The sequence below is a fragment of the Palaemon carinicauda genome, chromosome 41 (assembly GCF_036898095.1).
Source record: "Palaemon carinicauda isolate YSFRI2023 chromosome 41, ASM3689809v2, whole genome shotgun sequence".
NCBI classification, from domain to species: Eukaryota; Metazoa; Arthropoda; class Malacostraca; order Decapoda; family Palaemonidae; genus Palaemon; species Palaemon carinicauda.
In genome coordinates this window covers 52,193,124-52,211,976 of record NC_090765.1, presented here as the reverse complement: position 1 = coordinate 52,211,976, position 18,853 = coordinate 52,193,124, and the positions used below count along the sequence as shown (strand labels likewise).

At 41.3% G+C, this 18,853-nt stretch overlaps 1 protein-coding gene across 2 annotated transcripts in view; it reads left to right on the top strand.

The window, feature by feature from the left end:
* Positions 1-18,853, top strand: part of LOC137632644 (uncharacterized) — an 83,015-nt gene that overhangs the window by 50,774 nt on the left and 13,388 nt on the right. For both annotated transcript variants that reach the window (XM_068364713.1, XM_068364714.1), the window contains exons 10-11: positions 2,840-3,100; positions 10,138-10,671. In XM_068364713.1, coding sequence (XP_068220814.1) covers positions 2,840-3,100; positions 10,138-10,671 — 795 coding nt within the window. The remainder of the gene's footprint in view (positions 1-2,839; positions 3,101-10,137; positions 10,672-18,853) is intronic.

Here is an 18,853-nt window from a genome sequence, read left to right as displayed (position 1 = left end):
GTTAAGGGTTGGAAATTTCCAAATAGCCTGCGGATAAAAGGGTTAAGATACCTAATCTCGTAGAGTAACTCATGAATCCAGATTAAGAAAAATGTGTTGCTAAATACTGTACCCATGAGGGGGTAAAAACAACCTCACAAATCTGAATCATTATTGTTTGTTTCACATGAGAACCATCTGTTTTCACTCAACTCTTTGTACATGGCTGGTGGGTGGCAGTCCCATGGAGGATGGGGGAAATGGTGGAGAGAGAAAATCTTATTGATTTTCACTGAGGTTGTGAAGTTTGCACTTTCAGTATATAACATGTTCTATTTTGAAGGTAAGCATAGGAATAATAGATTTTAATATAAGAATTATGTTTTTTCTATCACATTCTCAAAACCAATTGTGTCAGTTCCTACTTGACTGTTTTGTTCTCATTCTTCTTGATTGTGGCACTTCTGCCACTGTGGCTTATAACTTTTGCAACTTCCACATTCTAATCTTGATGGTATGATTGATAAGAGAACTTCAATTACACATTCTTCCATTACTCCTGCTTGGTCACTGTGGGGAATTTCAGGTCAGTTGGAACAGCTTGTCTTAAAATCAGCCACAAGATGTTTCTTTCCAGATTTATTAGCCTTCTAAAACACCCTTACTTCATCTGCAAAAAAAAGATGTAAACATTATTCATACTGATGTAATCTCTGTAATACCTATGTATATCAGCCATGTGGCTTTTATGAATCATCTCTTTCCCATAATATTTCTGTTGGAATTTAATTTGGGGTTCGTTTATCACACCCCCTCATGAAAACAGCCTTGAAAGAGCGTTCAGCTATTCAGTTGCTTTCTTGGGTGATGTCTGAAGGGGACTTTATTAGTTCTAAGTCCCGTGAAGCTTCCTGCTGTTTAGGTAACATTTATTGTGTGACAAATAGCAGTAGGGGCAGAATTCTTTGTCTTCTAGGTGTCACATTTTGTGATAGTATCTGGGACTCTTAATGTAGGAGTTTTTTCTCAAGATCCAACTTTAGGTGGATTAATATAATTACAATCAGCCTCAGCAGGAATATTTGTTATAATACTACATCTTTCCTCCATTGGATTTCCCCTATTGCATTGGTTAATACTTAACACTAAGGATCTCCTAAGAAATTAGTCAACTTCACTATTGTGACCAAGCAGTGATTAATTCAGTCTTCTTTTGCTTCAGGAGAGATATCCACACATAGGTATCTGTAGGGTAGAAGCTTCCACTTCATCCTCAGGCTTCATTGATTCATTAAGCAGTGAGGAACGTAGATCTCAGTGGGAGGAGTACCAGTTAACTGTGGAAGCAGAGAGCTTTCAAATGAATGGATCTTCACTAAACACAAAATAAAGGTTCCGTACACAAGAAAGAGTGTTGATATCACGGTGCTATAGAAGGAATGATGGGAGGAGCATGGGTAGTAGTAGTGGTGGGGGGAGGGCAGTAGTCGGATGTAGAACGGCACCTCGTAGTAACGGGGGATGTTGAGGAAGGAGAAGACTAATTGGTAAGGGACCTCTGATAGTGGTTCTAACACGCCCCAGTTACTATACCGACACCCTCTAAGGGTGAGCGAGCTGGGTATGTTCCTGGCATTTCATGCAACTCTGGTATATTTAGCAGTATTTATACCTTTGAAATGGTGCTTTAAGGAGCATTTCACTGGGCGACACTGGTCCTTCGCCCAGAAATAGATTTTTCCTTCATCAAAATCCCTTTTCTAAACTTGACATATTTTTGTCTTGTTCTTTTAGTGACAAGGATTCTGGCCTTAGTAAGAATAAAAGGATTTGATTGGATAATTTCATTACGAATAAAATTATTTGATCAGAACATGGATGTGTTGTGAAAGATTACTTCTTTGGAAAAAAATATACTGTAAATTTTTTATACAAATCAATCTTTTCCATCAAATGTCTTGTTCGGTTTCAAACATTTCTTCGATTGTAGAAGAAGTAAGTTTCTTAGCTGCCAGGAACCTAGGATTTATGGGGGATCGTAGGCAATGTGGCTATCCAGCCAGAAGAGGATACTTTAACTTGGGAATGAAATGTTTAACCCTTTTACCCCCAAAGGACGTACTGGTACGTTTCACAAAACTCACCCCTTTACCCCTATGGATGTACCAGTACGTCCTTGCAAAAAACTGCTATTTACATTTTTTTTATGCATATTTTTGATAATTCTTTGAGAAACTTCAGGCATTTTCCAAGAGAATGAGACCAACCTGACCTCTCTATGATGAAAATTAAGGCTGTTAGAGCAATTTAAAAAAAGTATACTGCAAAAAGTGCTTGAAAAAAAAATAACCCCTTGGGGTTAAGGGTTGGAAAGTTCCAAATAGCCTGGGGGTAAAAGGGTTAAGATTGTAAGAGACCATGCATATTTTGTAAAGGATGAGTTTGTAATGAAGATTAGTTAGTTTTTAAGCAGTTTCTATTCATGTATGAAATACAGTAAACCATTGTAAGAAATGGAGTTATCTTTCTTCCATCTTCAGTGATTGTTATTGTTTACTAAATGTAATTGTTGTTGAGCTCACTCATGATCAAGCTCATACCAATACAGTACATATGATACCTTGTGGTGACAGATAATTATAATATATTAGAAGGGCTTTATTAAACAAGAAATTGAGAATCTTACGGATGTGGTATAGTCTTTATTTTTGTTTTAAGAATATAGAAATATTGGTTTACCTGCTCTGAAAAAAAATTAAACACATATTTCCTCTTGTTACATATAGATGGAATAATTTTATTTCTTTCAGAACTTTCTGTTAAAAAAATATACCACATATTCAACTTTTTGTTGTTGCAGGTTGATTTCATCTTGTCAGCAGTGAAAGAGGTATGCATAAATGGATGGCGTTTGCTGCCTCAGTATATCTTGAACCCAGAAACCGGAGAATGGAAACACCACACGAACTTGGTTTTCAAGAAACGAATGTGGTTGCAATCAATCTCGTATGATAAAGGTGTATTTTCTTTTGAAAAGAAAGATAAAGGTGAAAATGAAGATGTACCATCCTATGAAGAGTGTTTGATCAGTGCAAAAAATACCTTTGAAGAAGCTGCAAAGGTGAGTTCATGGTTTATTTAATATTAATCATTAGACTGTCTTGAAAGGCTTTTGGTAAATTTATGGCATGGAGAAAGTGAAAATATTAATGATGCTTTTTGATAATACATGTACATCTCTTTAGTAATAGCAGAGTACAAATATTTCAAAGATGGTTTATTACTTTAGTGGATTTATTGAGAGAGTATCTGAATATGTCTTCGTATCTTGTTTAAATGAATCATGGTCTCATTACCTAAATATGATTGATGATAATACTCTTGAATAATTGTATTATAATACTTCTGTCTCCAAATAAGGGTATATAGTCATCTGTATCTGTATTTTAATTATGGATATGTGGTGTTTTTGTTAGTAAGGTTCTTGAACTAGTTTTATCGCTACAGTTAACTGGCATGCACAATCAGGAATGTTTTTTTTACTTTTACAATGTTTTTTCCCCTGTTGTAAGGTAGGTCATATGTCTTCTGAATGTCAACAGATTTGCTTTGGTAAACTTGCAAGTCATACCTATGGGCTGATGAATTTCTATTTATGAAATCTATAATTTTCAATATTTAACTTAGCCGGTGATTATATAAGCTGCAACTCTGTTGCTCGACAGAAAACTCTACGTTAAAAATCCGCCAGCGATCGCTATGCAGGTAGGGGGTGTACTTCAACAGCGCCATCTGTCGTGCAGGTACTCAGTACTCAATGTAAACAAAGAACTCAATTTTCTCTCTGTCGGGCTACCGGCAAGACCTACTAATTCGCTGTTGCTAACTGGATTTGTTTTCACAACTATTGGTGAAGTACACTATTCTAGTTTTGAGCTTTCGCTATGCAGGTGTTTTATCTTCATCTCAAAACTTGAACTCGTTTTGGATAGATTTAATTATGGTGACAAAGAGAGTATGGACTTTCTTTCACTTTTAAATGGCCGACCCTTCCCTTAGACGGAAGTGTGTTTAGGCTTTTAGTAATTATCTTATCACGTTATAGATTTTCCTCTATATATTTTATATCTCTCCGCCTTTATTAGGCCTCTTCGATTAACTTTCCATTTTTTATAAACATATAAAATAAATTTTAATGCTTTGTTTATATAGACCTTTCCTTAGGGTAGGCGGTCCTAACTTGGAAACCGAAGTTAATCAACATTGAGCCCTTTATATCGTCTTTAGCTTTTAAAGGATTTAAAACTTTTTAAATGTAATATTTTATGAAAGATTTTCTTTGATAGTCTTCGTACTGTTTTCAAAGATGAACTAACGTTTAGTTTTTTATGCTACGCAGTTGTTGACGTTCAGGACGTTCAACATGCGCTCTATCGTTACGATAGAGAGAGAGTGTATCACGGTTTCACTTTGCAGTAAGAGTAAATCGATTCTGACGTTTTGTTCATTCTTTCTTAGCTTAAATGTTTTAAATTCTAATTTAAAGGAACTTTTTATTTGAAAAACCTTTCAGTTTTTTCCTTTAGTCAAATAACATATTTTTTTGACGATATATAATTGGGCTCTTCTCTTAGGTGCGAAATCAAGAGAGAAAGAGAGAGAGAGATAGAGACGGAGGGAGAGAGAGGAGAGAAAACGTTCCGTTCAAGCGGGTAACGTTGTTCTCGTGTTACTCTCGTCCCTAGTCTCTGTACGGGGAGGAAGGATAAAACGTTTTTAGGTTTTTATTCTCGTCCCCAGGCTATGTGCGGTGAGAGATTGAAAACGTAGTTATGTGAACTAGTGTTTAGTCTCTTTCCCAGCCACTGATTTTTCTTTTTATCTTAAAATATGTTTTCTGTTTTTTGCTGGTATTATGAGCTTGCATTATACGACTAATTTCGCAATTACTACCTTTTAATGAAGGGTAGAATTGCGTGTTTCAGGTAGAAATAAGTGCAAAACAGAAAATCAAAGTGATAAAGTGATATGCGCAGTGTTACAGTGTTGCGTCCGAGGCGCAAAGTGTTACAGTGTTGCGTCCGAGGGTTCGTCTGTTCGTGCCTGTCGTTCACCTAGTCCGGGACCTCTTGCAAGCTCCCAAGCCCAGGGGAGAAGTAATGTCAAAAGACTTATGGGTTCGAGAGGCCTTGACCAACGAACAGACGTTTTCCCTCTATGGTATCGGGTGTATCTTACCAAGATCTCCCCTACCATAAGACGAGAGAGACGTTGTTTCTCCTCGCCATCCGTAGGCTTTTCGCATAAGAAACCTGTCACAAGGTTTCGAAGCCCTTAAGCGAAAGTCAGTCCTTTCAGGACAGGTCCAGCGTCCTGGTTACACCCATTAGGACAGCTCTGACCCTATGCAGTCATCGGATAACTGCTCGCCGCCTAACAAAAGCGTAACACAGACTCCGAAAGTCTTTTTTTGTAGGCAAAGTGTTGCGGTCACAGACGTTACCCTCGTCTATTACCACAACCATTTCCGTTGATCCTTAAGGGGTTGTATGGCAAAACATGCAGTATATGCTTGCCTCTCTTATGGAAGACTATTCTGTCGATTAGTCCGTTGAGTCTAGCCGTTTATCTCATCGATATCCTGGCTTTCAGCCAACCTAACGTTCCTTTGTGCTTACTGTTGACGTTGGCGTAGCTTAGTCACGTCAGTCAGGTTGTTTAGAACCACACTCGATGCGGTCTCGTGTGGTTTTTCAGCCGCATTTGGACGTTAGGCCACTGGCTGATGCTCCTGTTGACGTTCTAGACGTTCACTAACAATCGGAGTTGACTTGTTTTGACGCTGTGCGTCAACCTCCGCATTCTAGAGTTGTTTCGACTGCTCAGTCTAGGCAGTCAAAGCAGTCTCGAGTGGACGCTGTACGTCCTCACGCACCTGTTGTGGTTGACAGTTCAGTTGTTGACAGTTCACAGACTGTCAAGCAGTTACATGACGTTGCGTTCTGGTCCGCTACTAATGCACCAGTGAGAGACTCAGCTTTTATCGGACAAGGTTCCTGTAGATGAGAAAGTTGCTGTTCTCCCTCCTACTGATATTCCCTTGAGGACTCTGTCAGATGGAGAGGAGCCTTAAGCTGCTTAGCCTCCTATGGACTTTAATTGAATCATGATGATTTTTTTAAGGATCTTCGTCCGGATCTTGTAACTGCTGCTCCTCGTTCGCCTAAACGTCAGAACTTACACTAGGCCTAGCTACTTCGAAGCCGTTGTTTTTAAGCTAGTGCTCTCTCGCTCTCCTAGAGAGCGTTACGTTGGCTAGGCGACTGGTTTTTCACCAGGAGGAGTTTGGGGGATACAGCCTTTGCTTTCCCTTCTTTTAAACTGGTTTATAGAGCGAGAGTCTGATATGACACGAGAGAAGTTCTCGGCTTGGGAGTTCATGCCTCTGCCCAGATAGACTTCTCAATTCTGGTAGACTCTCCCTGGCGCCTAGCCAGGAGACGCTCCAAGTTGTTTACAGGTCAACTTCTCAGCTGTTGTCGAGCCTTTGAAGTTTTGCTGTACTATTATGTCACGCATAACAAGGCTTTCAGGGATGGTAAACGGTTCCGCCTCAGTCGCTAACCCCGTCTGTTGCCACACCTGCTCCCGTAGACCCTAAATGGGCTTTGCTGCAAGACATGCAGTCCAAGCTGGCGTCCTTGATAGAGGACTTAAATGCGGAGAAGAACCTTCTGGCCAACAACCTTCCAACCGGTCGGTTGTGCGCCCTGTTGACGCTGAGGTAACCTACTCGCGTCTGCCAGTTGAGGTGGTTCCTCCACCGATGCGACCCAGTGTGGGTTGCCAGCCGCACGTTGACGTTAAGCGACGCTCGGAGGTGGTTGTTGACGTTCAGGACGTTCAACAACCAGCAGAGGTGACTTGTTGTGACGCAGTGCGTCAACCTCAGCAACCCGGTAGGGTGTTGACTGCACAACCCAGACGGTCTAGACAGTTTCGGGTTGACGCTGTGCTTCCTCGCGCACCCATGGTTGTTGACAGTTCACAGACTGTGCAGCAGTTCCATGATATTGCGTCCGGCTCCGTCACGCATCCACCAGTGCGACCGGATTCAGCGAGTCAGACGTTGCCCACTCCGTTGCCGTTTCCTCATCAGTTTCGGATGAGGAACCCTCTGATGAGGACGTTGCTGAACAAGACGATCAGCCCCCAGCCCTGCTATCCATCCAGAAGATGCTGAAGAAGGAACGCTGCTCAGTCAGGCTGTGGATGAGTCTGGTAGGGACGCTGTCATCCGTGGATCAATTTGTGTCACTAGGAAGACTACACCTCCGTCCTCTTCTATACCATCTAGCTTTTCACTGGAAAAAGGACAAGACGCTAGAAGCGGTCTCGATCCCGGTTTCCGAAAAGATAAAGTCTTGTCTGACTTGGTGAAAGGACTATATCAACCTAAGAGAGGGTCTTCCCCTGACTGTTCAGACTCCCAACCACGTTCTCTTCTCGGACGCATCGGACGTAGGCTGGGGTGCGACATTAGACGGACGGGAATGCTCGGGATTATGGAACTCGAGTCAAAGGACAATGGATTTCAACTGCAAGGAGCTACTGGCAGTACGTCTGGCCTGGAAAAGCTTCAGGTCTCTCCTTCAAGGCAAAGTGGTGGAGGTGAACTCGGACAACACCACGGCTTTGGCGTACATCTCCAAGCAAGGAGGGACCTACTCTCTGACGTTGTACGAGATCGCAAGGGACCTCCTCACCTGGTCAAAAGGTCTAGACATATCACTAGTAACGAGGTTCATCCAAGGCAACTTGAATGTCATGGCAGATTGTCTCAGTCGGAAGGGACAAATAATTCCAACAGAATGGACCCTCCACAAGGATGTATGCAAGAGACTTTGGGCCACCTGGGGCCAGCCAACCATAGATCTCTTCGCAACCTCGATGACCAAGAGGCTCCCAATATTTTGCTCACCAATCCCGGACCCAGCACAGTTCATATAGATGCCTTTCTCCTAGATTGGTCACATCTAGATCTATATGCATTCCCTCCGTTCAAGATTGTCAACAAGGTACTGCAGAAGTTCGCCTCTCACGAAGGGACAAGGTTGACGCTAGTTGCTTCCCTCTGGCCCGCGAGAGAATGGTTCACCGAGGTACTTCGATGGCTAGTAGACGTTCCCAGAACACTTCCCCTAAGGGAGGGCCTTCTACGTCAGCCACACGTAAAGAAGGTACACCAAGGCCTCCACGCTCTTCGTCTGACTGCCTTCAGACTATCGAAAGACTCTCGAGAGAGCTAGAGGCTTTTCGAAGGAGGCAGCCAGAGCGATTGCTAGAGCAAGGAGAACATCCACCCTTAGAGTCTACCAATCGAAGTGGGAAATCTTCCGAAACTGGTGCAAGTCAGTATCCGTATCCTCGACCAGTACCTCTGTAACTCAAATAGCTGACTTCCTCTTATATCTGAGGAAAGAACGATCTCTTTCAGCTCCCACTATCAAGGGTTACAGAAGCATGTTGGCATCAGTCTTCCGTCACAGAGGCTTAGATCTTTCCAACAATAAAGATCTACAGGACCTCCTTAAGTCTTTTGAGACCACGAAGGAGCGTCGTTTGGTTACACCTGGTTGGAATTTAGACGTGGTACTAAGATTCCTTATGTCAGACAGGTTCGAACCGCTACAATCAGCCTCCCTGAAAGATCTCACCTTAAAGACTCTTTTCCTGATATGCTTAGCCACAGCTAAAAGAGTCATTGAGATTCATACCTTCAGCAAGAACATCGGATTCTCATCCGAAACGGCTACATGTTCTACAACTTGGTTTTCTAGCCAAAAACGAGCTGCTTTCTCGGCCTTGGCCAATATCGTTCGATATTCCAAACTTATCGTATGGTTGGAAATGAACTAGAAAGAGTCTTATGCCCTGTAAGAGCTCTTAAGTTCTATTTAAAACGAACTAAACCTTTACGAGGCCCGTCTGAAGCTTTATGGTGTTCAGTTAAGAAACCATCTTTGCCTATGTCAAAGAATGCTTTATCCTATTTTATCAGACTGTTAATACGAGAAGCTCATTCCCATCTGAATGAGGAAGACCAAGCTTTGCTGAAGGTAAGGACACACGAAGTTAGAGCTGTCGCAAATTCCGTGGCCTTTAAACAAAATAGATCTCTGCAAAGTATAATCGACGCAACCTATTGGAAAAGCAAGTCAGTGTTCGCGTCTTTTTATCTTAAGAATGTCCAGTCTCTTTACGAGAACTGCTACACTCTGGGACCATTCGTAGCAACGAGTGCAGTAGTGGGTGAGGGCTCAACCACTACAATTCCCTAATTCCATAACCTTTTTAATCTTTCTCTTGAAATGTTTTATTATTGTTTTTGGGTTGTCCGGAAGGCTAAGAAGCCTTTCGCATCCTACTTGATTTGGCGGGTGGTCAAAGTCATTTCTTGAGAAGCGCCTAGATTAGAGGTTTTGATGAGGTCCTGTTGTATGGGTTGCAACCCTTGATACTTCAGCTCCTAGGGGTCGCTCAGCATCCTAAGAGGATCGGGAGGCTCCGTAAGGAAGACGTACTTAAAAAGGCAGAGTAATTGTTCAAGTCGACTTCCTTACCAGGTACTTATTTATTTTAAGTTTGTTATTTTGATAACTGCTAAAATGAAATAAAAAATCCTTAGCTCTTAATAATGTAAACATTTATTGCTGGTCTCTACCCACCCCCCTGGGTGTGAATCAGCTTATATAATCACCGGCTAAGTTAAATATTGAAAAATGTTATTTTTATAATAAAATAAATTTTTGAATATACTTACCCGGTGATTATATATTAAAGGACCCTCCCTTCCTCCCCAATAGAGACGCAGTGGACCGAGGAGAAAATTGAGTTCTTTGTTTACATTGAGTACTGAGTACCTGCACGACAGATGGCGCTGTTGAAGTACACCCCCTACCTGCATAGCGATCGCTGGCGGATTTTTAACGTAGAGTTTTCTGTCGAGCAACAGAGTTGCAGCTTATATAATCACCGGGTAAGTATATTCAAAAATTTATTTTATTATAAAAATAACATTTTTAACTGAGATTAATCAGGGAACTTTGGTTTGGTTTCATTAACTGAACTATTAGGATTATTTTCTCTGTTTTCCAGGCTTCACAGAGAAGGCAGGTTCCGGATGACACAATCCTTTTTCGGGAAGAAGCAGCCGAATTACGATGGTTTGTGCTTCCCAGCGAAGCAAAGACCTATATAAATAAACTATCAGCATTAGACTCTGTAATGAGAAACCAGTATGAACCTCCATTTTCACCATCTGTGTATCCTTTATCAGACAAGGATTTAAGAAAAAGACATGATTTTATTTGGGATCGAAAGGATAAGGATTTTAATCATAGCAAAGAAAGTATATTGTCTGAAAAGATAAATATATCGTCTGATGGTAGTGCCATCAAGAGTAATAACAGTGATCAAGTTGATATAAGTAGTGCTGGTATTTTCAAAGTGGATAATGATTCTAGTAAATCAGGAAAAGAATATGAAAATAAGACAGTGAGCCGAAAAAGTAAAGTTATATGTGACGACTTGAAGTGTTTCATCAAAAGAGAAGATACTAAACCTCTTCAGGAAATTACAAAAGTGAAATGGCACTCTCCTCCTAAGAATATATTTAACCCAACAGTGGAGGTAAGTAGATTACTAACATTTAATTTTTTATTTGAATAAATTTTCTTTACACAAACCAATAACTTATACAGCAGTCCTGGTTTGTTATCAATAAAGAACAGTAGAGTCTGAAAGATAAGTAGTGTATGTGTACTGTAAGGCCCTTTAGGTCCAATAGCACCCATCATTCTTTGATCTCAAATCCTGGGAAGACTGGAATATTACATCTACTGTATGTATTCATCATCATCTCCTCCTACGCCTATTGACACAAAGGCCCTCGGATAGATTTCGCCAATCGTCTCTATCCCGAGCTTCTAATTCAATACTTCTCCATTCTTTGCGCTTCATAGTCCTCAGCCATGTAGGCCTGGGTCGTCCAACTCTGGTAGTGCCTTGTTAAACATTTGGTGAACTAATATTTCTTGGGGAGTGCAAAGAGCATGCCCAAACCACCTCCATCTACCCCTTACCATGATCTCATCAACATATGGCACTCAAATAACCTCTTTTAGTTTCATTTCTAATCCTGTCTTGCCATTTAGCTCCCAATATTCTTCTGAGGGCTTTGTTTTCAAATCTACTAAATCTGTTGGAGATTGTTTCATTGACTGTATGTATAAAAAAAAGTAATACTGTATATTCATTTTGGGAAAAAGTAAATTGTTTTAGTAATGAACCCATCTTTGAAAGTGTCAAATTTCAATTTAGGTTGGCAGGACTCTATAACTGTCAAATTCCCAGACTGGTAGCTAAGAGGAAATACATGTACTGTATATCACATAAATGTGAATGGTGTAAAAATTAAGAATTGCAAGCTATATTTGCACAAGCCTTTGTAATGTTATAAAGCAATTAAAGCATCTACAGAAAAGGTAGATTTCTGTTATGTGTAGTTCTTTTGGTAAATATACTACAGTACTTTTCTAAGTTCAATTTACATGGTTAAATATGGGTTGGTTAAGTAAAATTTGGAAATCAAATCACCTAAAATTGCATATAAAAATCAGGTTATACAGTATATCAGTTTAGTGAGAGATTTTTCTATCTCTTTTCACCACAAGCTTATTATATTTGATATTTCAGTCTTATTACCAAGTAAACTTAAGACTAAAATAACATTTAGGAACAAACAGTTATTAGACTCTACTGTACCAATAGATGTGGGTGTTACTGTTATTGAAGAAAAATATAATGAACCCTGTGGATGTACTGACTTAAATAGTAGCAGAAATGTTTCTGTAGGTGAATGTGTGGTATGTCTTGTTGCTTTGTATTTTTCTGTATTTTCCAAAGAATATGATAAAATGTGCCCTGTGGTAGAGAAGGATATTGTCATAAAAGACAACTCCCCATGGTTCAATGCTGCAATTAGGGAAGCTAGGAAAAGACGGAGGTTGGCAGAGTCACGTTGGCATAAGCATAAAACAAAGAGAAATCGAATGTTATATGTGGAAGCTAGGAATGAGGTAAATAGTTTATTAAGAAATGTAAAGAAGACATATTATAATGAAAAAGTAACTGAGGTTAGGTTCAATATCAAAAGGCTGTATTCTGTGTTCGATGAACTTTTAGGGAAAATTAAGAGGCATGTTTTACCAGACGGGAGGTCTGAGCTTGAATTGGCAAATTAATTTGCTGAATTCTTTGAGTCAAAGGTTGCCTGTTTACTTTGTAACTTCACAACTGATGTTTCTTGCCTCTATCCTTACTTTCCTGATTTTCCTTTCTCAAAGTTCTTGCAGTTTAGGCCAATTTCACTCGATGCTTACAAAACTATGTTCATTAGTTCTGGCCGCTCTTATTGCAGTAACGATCCTTTTCCAATAAATGAGGTCATTGACGCCCCAAACATAGATAGGTTATTGCAATTGCAGCTTCGAATAGTCAACTTGAGTATTACTAAGAGCTTAGTCCCGTCCTCTGAAAAAGTTGCTATCATGAAACCATCTCTTTAAGGATCCCTTGATCATCAAGAGCTGAAAACTTACAGACCAATTTCTAACTTGTCTTTTTTGTCAAAAATGATCGAGACTTCCGTTTTAGATCAACTCAGTCAGCACTTGAAAGTAATTGGAGCTATTCCTGAAGATCAGTCGACTTATCGGAAATTCCATTCTACTGAAACATTTCTTTGTGCCGTAATAAATGATTTGTTCTGTTTCTCTGATGACGGTAGATGTAGCTTGCTCATTCTCCTAGATCTTAGCGCTGCTTTTGATAGAGGATATGACTGCTATTGGGATCGATGGGGATGCTCTTAAATGGTTTAATAACTATTTATCGAATAGATCTTTCAAGGTGAAGGTTAAAGATAGATATTTTGAAAGTAGAAAGCTCACCACGGGTGTTCCACAAGGAAGCGTTCTTGGCCCGGTTCTTTTTAGTATTTATACAATCGAGTTGTCTTGGATATTTAAATTACATGGCGTTCAATGTAAATTTTTTGCTGATGACACCCAGTTCTATTTAATAGTAGACGACATTATTGAAGATCAAGCTGTTATTGATAGACTTATTGCAGATGTTTCGAAATGGATGAAAAAGAAAAAGCTGAAACTAATTGAAAATAAAACTGAATGTATTCTAATTGGCACTAAATATAACTTAAGAAGGTTTGATAATGTTAATAGCATCTCCATCAATAAGGAAGATATTTTGTTAACTGATAAAGTCAGAGATCTCGGGGTAGTAGTTGATGGTTCTTTGACATTTGATGAACATATTAACAATGTGGTTACGACCGCAAATTATCATCAGGAATATCGCATCCATTAGAAAATATCTTAACGAAGATGCCCCTAAGCTGCTAATTAATAGTTTGGTAGTTAGTAGAGTAGACTATTGTAACTCGTTGTATTACAATTTACCTAATTATCATCTTAAGAAACTTCAAATGATTTTGAACAGAGCTGCTAGACTAATTGTTGGTATATCCCCGCGAGAACATATTACTCCAACCTTAATTAAATTACACTGGTTACCAGTCAAAGCAAGGATTATTTTTAAACTTTGCGTCTTAACATATCAAGCTATTAACACGGGAGAGCCATTGTATCTTAAAGGTTGCCTGAAAAGATACATAGTAGGGCCTGGTGTTCATACACACCTTTCCCGTGATGATTTCAGACTTGATGAGCCTCGTGCAACGACCACTCTTGGTACGAGAACTTTTAAGCACTGCGCTCCTAGATTGTATAATCAACTTCCGGCATCAGTTAAGTGTGCTGAAAATATCTTTCAGTTCAAAAAGCTATTGAAAACCCATTTATTTTCACTCAGCTATAACATTGAGACAAATGCAATTAACCCTCTTTATATTACATAGACTTTTAAATTTTTAACTATAATATAAGTGATTTGGAAATCCCGTCTGAACGCTTAATAGCGAAAGCAGGGATACTTGATAAACCGTCAGACATAGACATAGACAGAGAGTGGTGTTACGATATGGACGTGAGTCATGGTATGACAATGAAAAATCATCGAACAGATTTAGTAGATTTTAGAACAAAGTTTTCAGAAGAGTATTAGGAGTTAAATGGCAGGAGAGCATTAGAAATGAAACTATGAGAGCCTGTATGTTGATGAGATCATGGTGAGGGGTAGAGATGGTTTGGGGATGCTCTTTGCATTTCTCAAGAGAGATTAATTCATCAAACATTTACCTGGGCTCCACAAGATACTAAAAGAGTTGGAAGACTCAGGCCTACATGGCTGAGGACTATGAGTCATATAGGAGATGATGAACGGAGAAGTATTGATTTAAAAGCTCAAGGCAGAAATGACTGGAGAAATCTAACAATATGAACCTTAAGCTCTTTATACAAATTTGGCCCGCCATCACCTATTCCCTGTAAATCCTGCCTGCCGTCAAAAGTGACGAGACAACACTGGTGTGTGCGTGTGCGAGGTAGCTGGTACTACCCCCCCCCCCCCCTACGCCCCACTAAGTAGCGGTGGGGTAGTTACACCTTGCTAAAACTCCTATGGCTTGTTTTCCAGCTTTGTGAACAGTATATCCCTAATAAAGAGTTCGAGGTTTGTATTGTTAGGAAAAATACAAATTACTTTAAATTTTAAGTTTTTGGAATTCCAGGACTTTTTTTTGCTAATAATCAAATCAGTGAATATGAAACCCATAATGTTAAGGTCGAAGTGTAACAGGCTGCCTTCCCCGTTAACCACATAGAGTTTATAATTTTCTGCTTTTCTAACTATGGTTTCTGCCTTCCTGCTGTGGCTGATAATGGTGATAATAGTGATAGTGAACCTGGTTCAAACTGTTTGATGGGCCACTTGAAAGAAGGGTGGTACTGTATATTCCCAGGATCCATTTTTTCCAATTAGATGTCAAAAGAATTTTTGCAGTGAGTTTTCGAAGAGAATGAATATTTCTCAATGTGAATGACATCAAGGAAAGAGGCAAGGAAGAGGATGGAGAGCTCTGGAGTAGTCGCAGGCTTGTTATAGCCTTGGAAATATTGTTTGCCAGCACTGGAGTCCAAAATATCAGTGTGGATCTCAGAAGTGGTATTTCTTCAGAAAGGTCAAATTGTAGGGTGATATATATATGTGGCTTTAGTGTCCACCTCAAGTTTTTTTTCAGAGAAGGGTCTTTTGGAAAACTTGCTGGTCCTCGATGCCTTTAGATTCCGAAAATTCTGCAAGTTTCTCTTTAAACAAAGCCACATCTTGTTGATTTGGAGGAATCTCATTGTAGCCGTTCTATATGACATCTAGGTTATGAGCCAGAAGACCGAGTTTGGTAGCTGGATCCTTATATCCCACCTCTCGCTAAATTAAGCATTTTTAAACAATATCTTTTTAGTTTGGGGCTATAGCGTTTTGCATCATAGAAAAGATTTTTCTCTTTATTGGTGGGGTAACAGCTCAGTCCATAGGTTATACTGTATCTCTGTTCACTCTGGCTAACAGTTCGTTTTCATTCGATTACAAGATCTGTCTCTCGTTCATTACGGGTTTACCTTAGTGGTAGTTTCTTACATTCAGGTTTTTTTTTACCATTATGGGTCAGACCGGTATCTGTATTTATTTAGGAATTATAATTAATAATAATTAAATGAATGACTATCCCTCTGCCATTACATTCATTTGGAGGTGTCGGATATTTTGACCATAAGCCTCAGCATGTACGTAACATTATTGCTCCATTTATAAACAGAATCAGTTTTATGACTTAATCCACCAGAAATCTTAGGATAAACTAACATCACTTTTTTAAGGTATGTTCTGATGCGATTTTTTCATCAGAGTATTTAGAGAGAGCTTTTTCTTAACAATACAGCATACCTCTCAATTCCTTAATTTTTTTTTTTTTTTTTTTAGGAAAAGATCAATAACTTCTTTTGGGTAGCTCAGAAATCAACTTAGTTTTGGATTCAGAGTAATATTTCAGGCATACTTACACAGTTTCACCCCTAACCTAAATCCTCAAGTGGTAACTAGGGGGTCCTTTACACCATTCAGTAACAGCTAGCATTCTGTTGGCTTTAGCATTGGCTAAATGCATAAGTGAATTACAACTGTTGTCGATCAAGGTAAGCTTTAGGGAACATTATATGATCTTGTCTCTATTACCTTCCTTCGTGAAGTGCAAATAAAAAAAAATGATTGTTCCGTAACCGAAATACAAACCACGCTATTTACAAAGGGTTATTACTTTTAGCGTAGCTGAAATGGCGAGCCATTAGAATTTAACGAGGGTGTATTACCCCCGCGCTAGTTAGCGGGGGGGTAGGGGAGTGGTAGCTAGCTACCCCTCCTCCCCCTCACACACAGGTGAATACTCACTTTCACTTTTGGCTCGGACTGTGACAGACGTCTCTGTCTTGGTCCTCGCTTGGCAGCCATTGTCTGTTTTGTCTTTACTTAATCGCTTACTTTTCTTTTACTCAATATATATGTAAACATGTTTTCATGTTTGTATATATATTTGAGTATAGAAATAAGTAAGTTTCCTTTTCAGATGTGTGTGTGTAGTGTACGATATCTACGTGGAGGCCTCGGCAGTTAGGCCACCACGGCCTAATTTTATGGGTTGCGATCGAGTTTGACTTCGGTCTTTCTCTCTCTCTCTCTCTTGAGGTCGTTCACCCTTTTACTATGTTTTACTACGCCCTTGTAGCTTCCTTCCCGTGTGGGTGGGGTTGCTACGCCGTACATTTTGTCTCAATTAGTTTATGAATCTAATTGTAGTTGTTAATTTTTCAGCTTGTAGAACGATTCCTTTCGGGGTTTTCGTTTTTTTCTTTAGTGTTCATTCATTTTTAAATTACATAATTACATAGTTACATAATTATAATTGTTATAATTCTGTTTTGGTTACAGCTCTCCTTCCGCGAGTGTAAGTGGTTGTGAGGGCACGTGCCTGTTGTGTAATTCTTGTTCCTTTTCCTCGGGATTCCTCTTCGGAGCCTTCCCGGGGGAATGAATGTGTACTAATATTATTTGTTTTATTTTTTTACAGTTACCGATCTAGTTCGTTTCTGTAATATAGCAACGGTGTGAGCTGTCTGGTTGAGTCCTGGGGATTCGGCTGTTGCTGCCTCCCCCCTTGTATTGTCGTCAGGGGCGTGTCTCCTTCTACTGGTAGTACTCCCGTGTCGACGGACAGCTCTCCAGTTCATTTTAGAACAGTCAGGAGGCTTGCCTCCTTGGGCGGATAACTTTCCTTCCGAGGGAAGTTTTTTCCTGTCCAGGCTTGAGCTTTTCCTCTTTTGGGGGGTTCTTCTCTTGCCTTTTTTTCGTGCGACTATGCTCTTGGTGCTGAGCGGTCGCACCTGCAGTTTCGCTCAAGGGGCTGGGCAACTGCAGGAGCTCCTCTTCGGAGGATTGCCCCTTTTAGGTCACTGGCTGACCAGTCTCTTCCACGAAGTGTTTCTCTTTCGTTCGCGAGAGAGTACACTCATAGAGACTCCTCTTCGGAGGTTTCTTCTGTTGCTGTTGCTGTTGGCCTCCCTCGCCGTAAGGCCCTCCGTCCGCCTCGTCGTAAGGGCCTCTCATCTCCCTATAAGGGTGCTTGAGGCGCCTTTTTGAATCTCCGTTTGCAGCCTACAACTTCTTTTTCTCGATCTTCCGTCTTGGTGCAGATGGACAGCAGTCTAATCTCGTCTTCCGACGGGCAACGGTCTTCCCGACGGACAACGGTCTTCCCGACGGACAGCGGTCTTCCGACGGACATCAGTCTCCCGGCGGACAACGATCCCTTCGGGGCAAAGGGTTGCCCCCACGGGGGTTCTTCCCTTGCGTGTCAGGGTTTCCCTGCGCGCCCTTCTGTTCGTCAGCGCTCTCCTGTTCGTCAGCGCTTTCAAGATGATCTTCCCTGCGGTTCCTGTTACGTGCCCTGTGCGCCCACGTTCGCCCTCGCGATCTAGAACTTCGGTTCAGGTCGGGGTCAAGGACTCTTCTTCTTTGCGCAGGCTTCCACGCGTAGCCTTCTGCTCGTCAGCGATCATCAGCTCGTCAGCGATCATCAGCTCGTCAGCGATCATCAGCTCGCCAGCGATCGTCAGCTCGTCAGCGATCATCAGCTCGCCAGCGATCTCCGGATCGCCCACGTGTGTTACAGCTGGCACGCCAACGTTCTCCAACACTTCTGAAGGAACATGGTTCGCCAGCTACTAGCTCAACTGCGGATGCTGATCGCCATCGCGCGACCCTCAACTGCAGATGCTGATCGCCATCGCGCGACCCTCAACTGCGGATGCTGATCGCCATCGCGCGACCCTCAACTGCGGATGCTGATCGCCATCGCGCGACCCTCAACTGCGGATGCTGATCGCCATCGCGCGACCCTCAACTGCGGATGCTGATCGCCATCGCGCGACCCTCAACTGCGGATGCTGATCGCCATCGCGCGACCCTCAACTGCGGATGCTGATCGCCATCGCGCGACCCTCAACTGCGGATGCTGATCGCCATCGCGCGACCCTCAACTGCGGATGCTGATCGCCATCGCGCGACCCTCAACTGCGGATGCTGATCGCCATCGCGCGACCCTCAACTGCGGATGCTGATCGCCATCGCGCGACCCTCAACTGCGGATGCTGATCGCCATCGCGCGACCCTCAACTGCGGATGCTGATCGCCATCGCGCGACCCTCAACTGCGGATGCTGATCACCATCGCACCCTTTCACGCGATCATTCACCTGCGCATGCTGCTCGCCATCGCACAACCC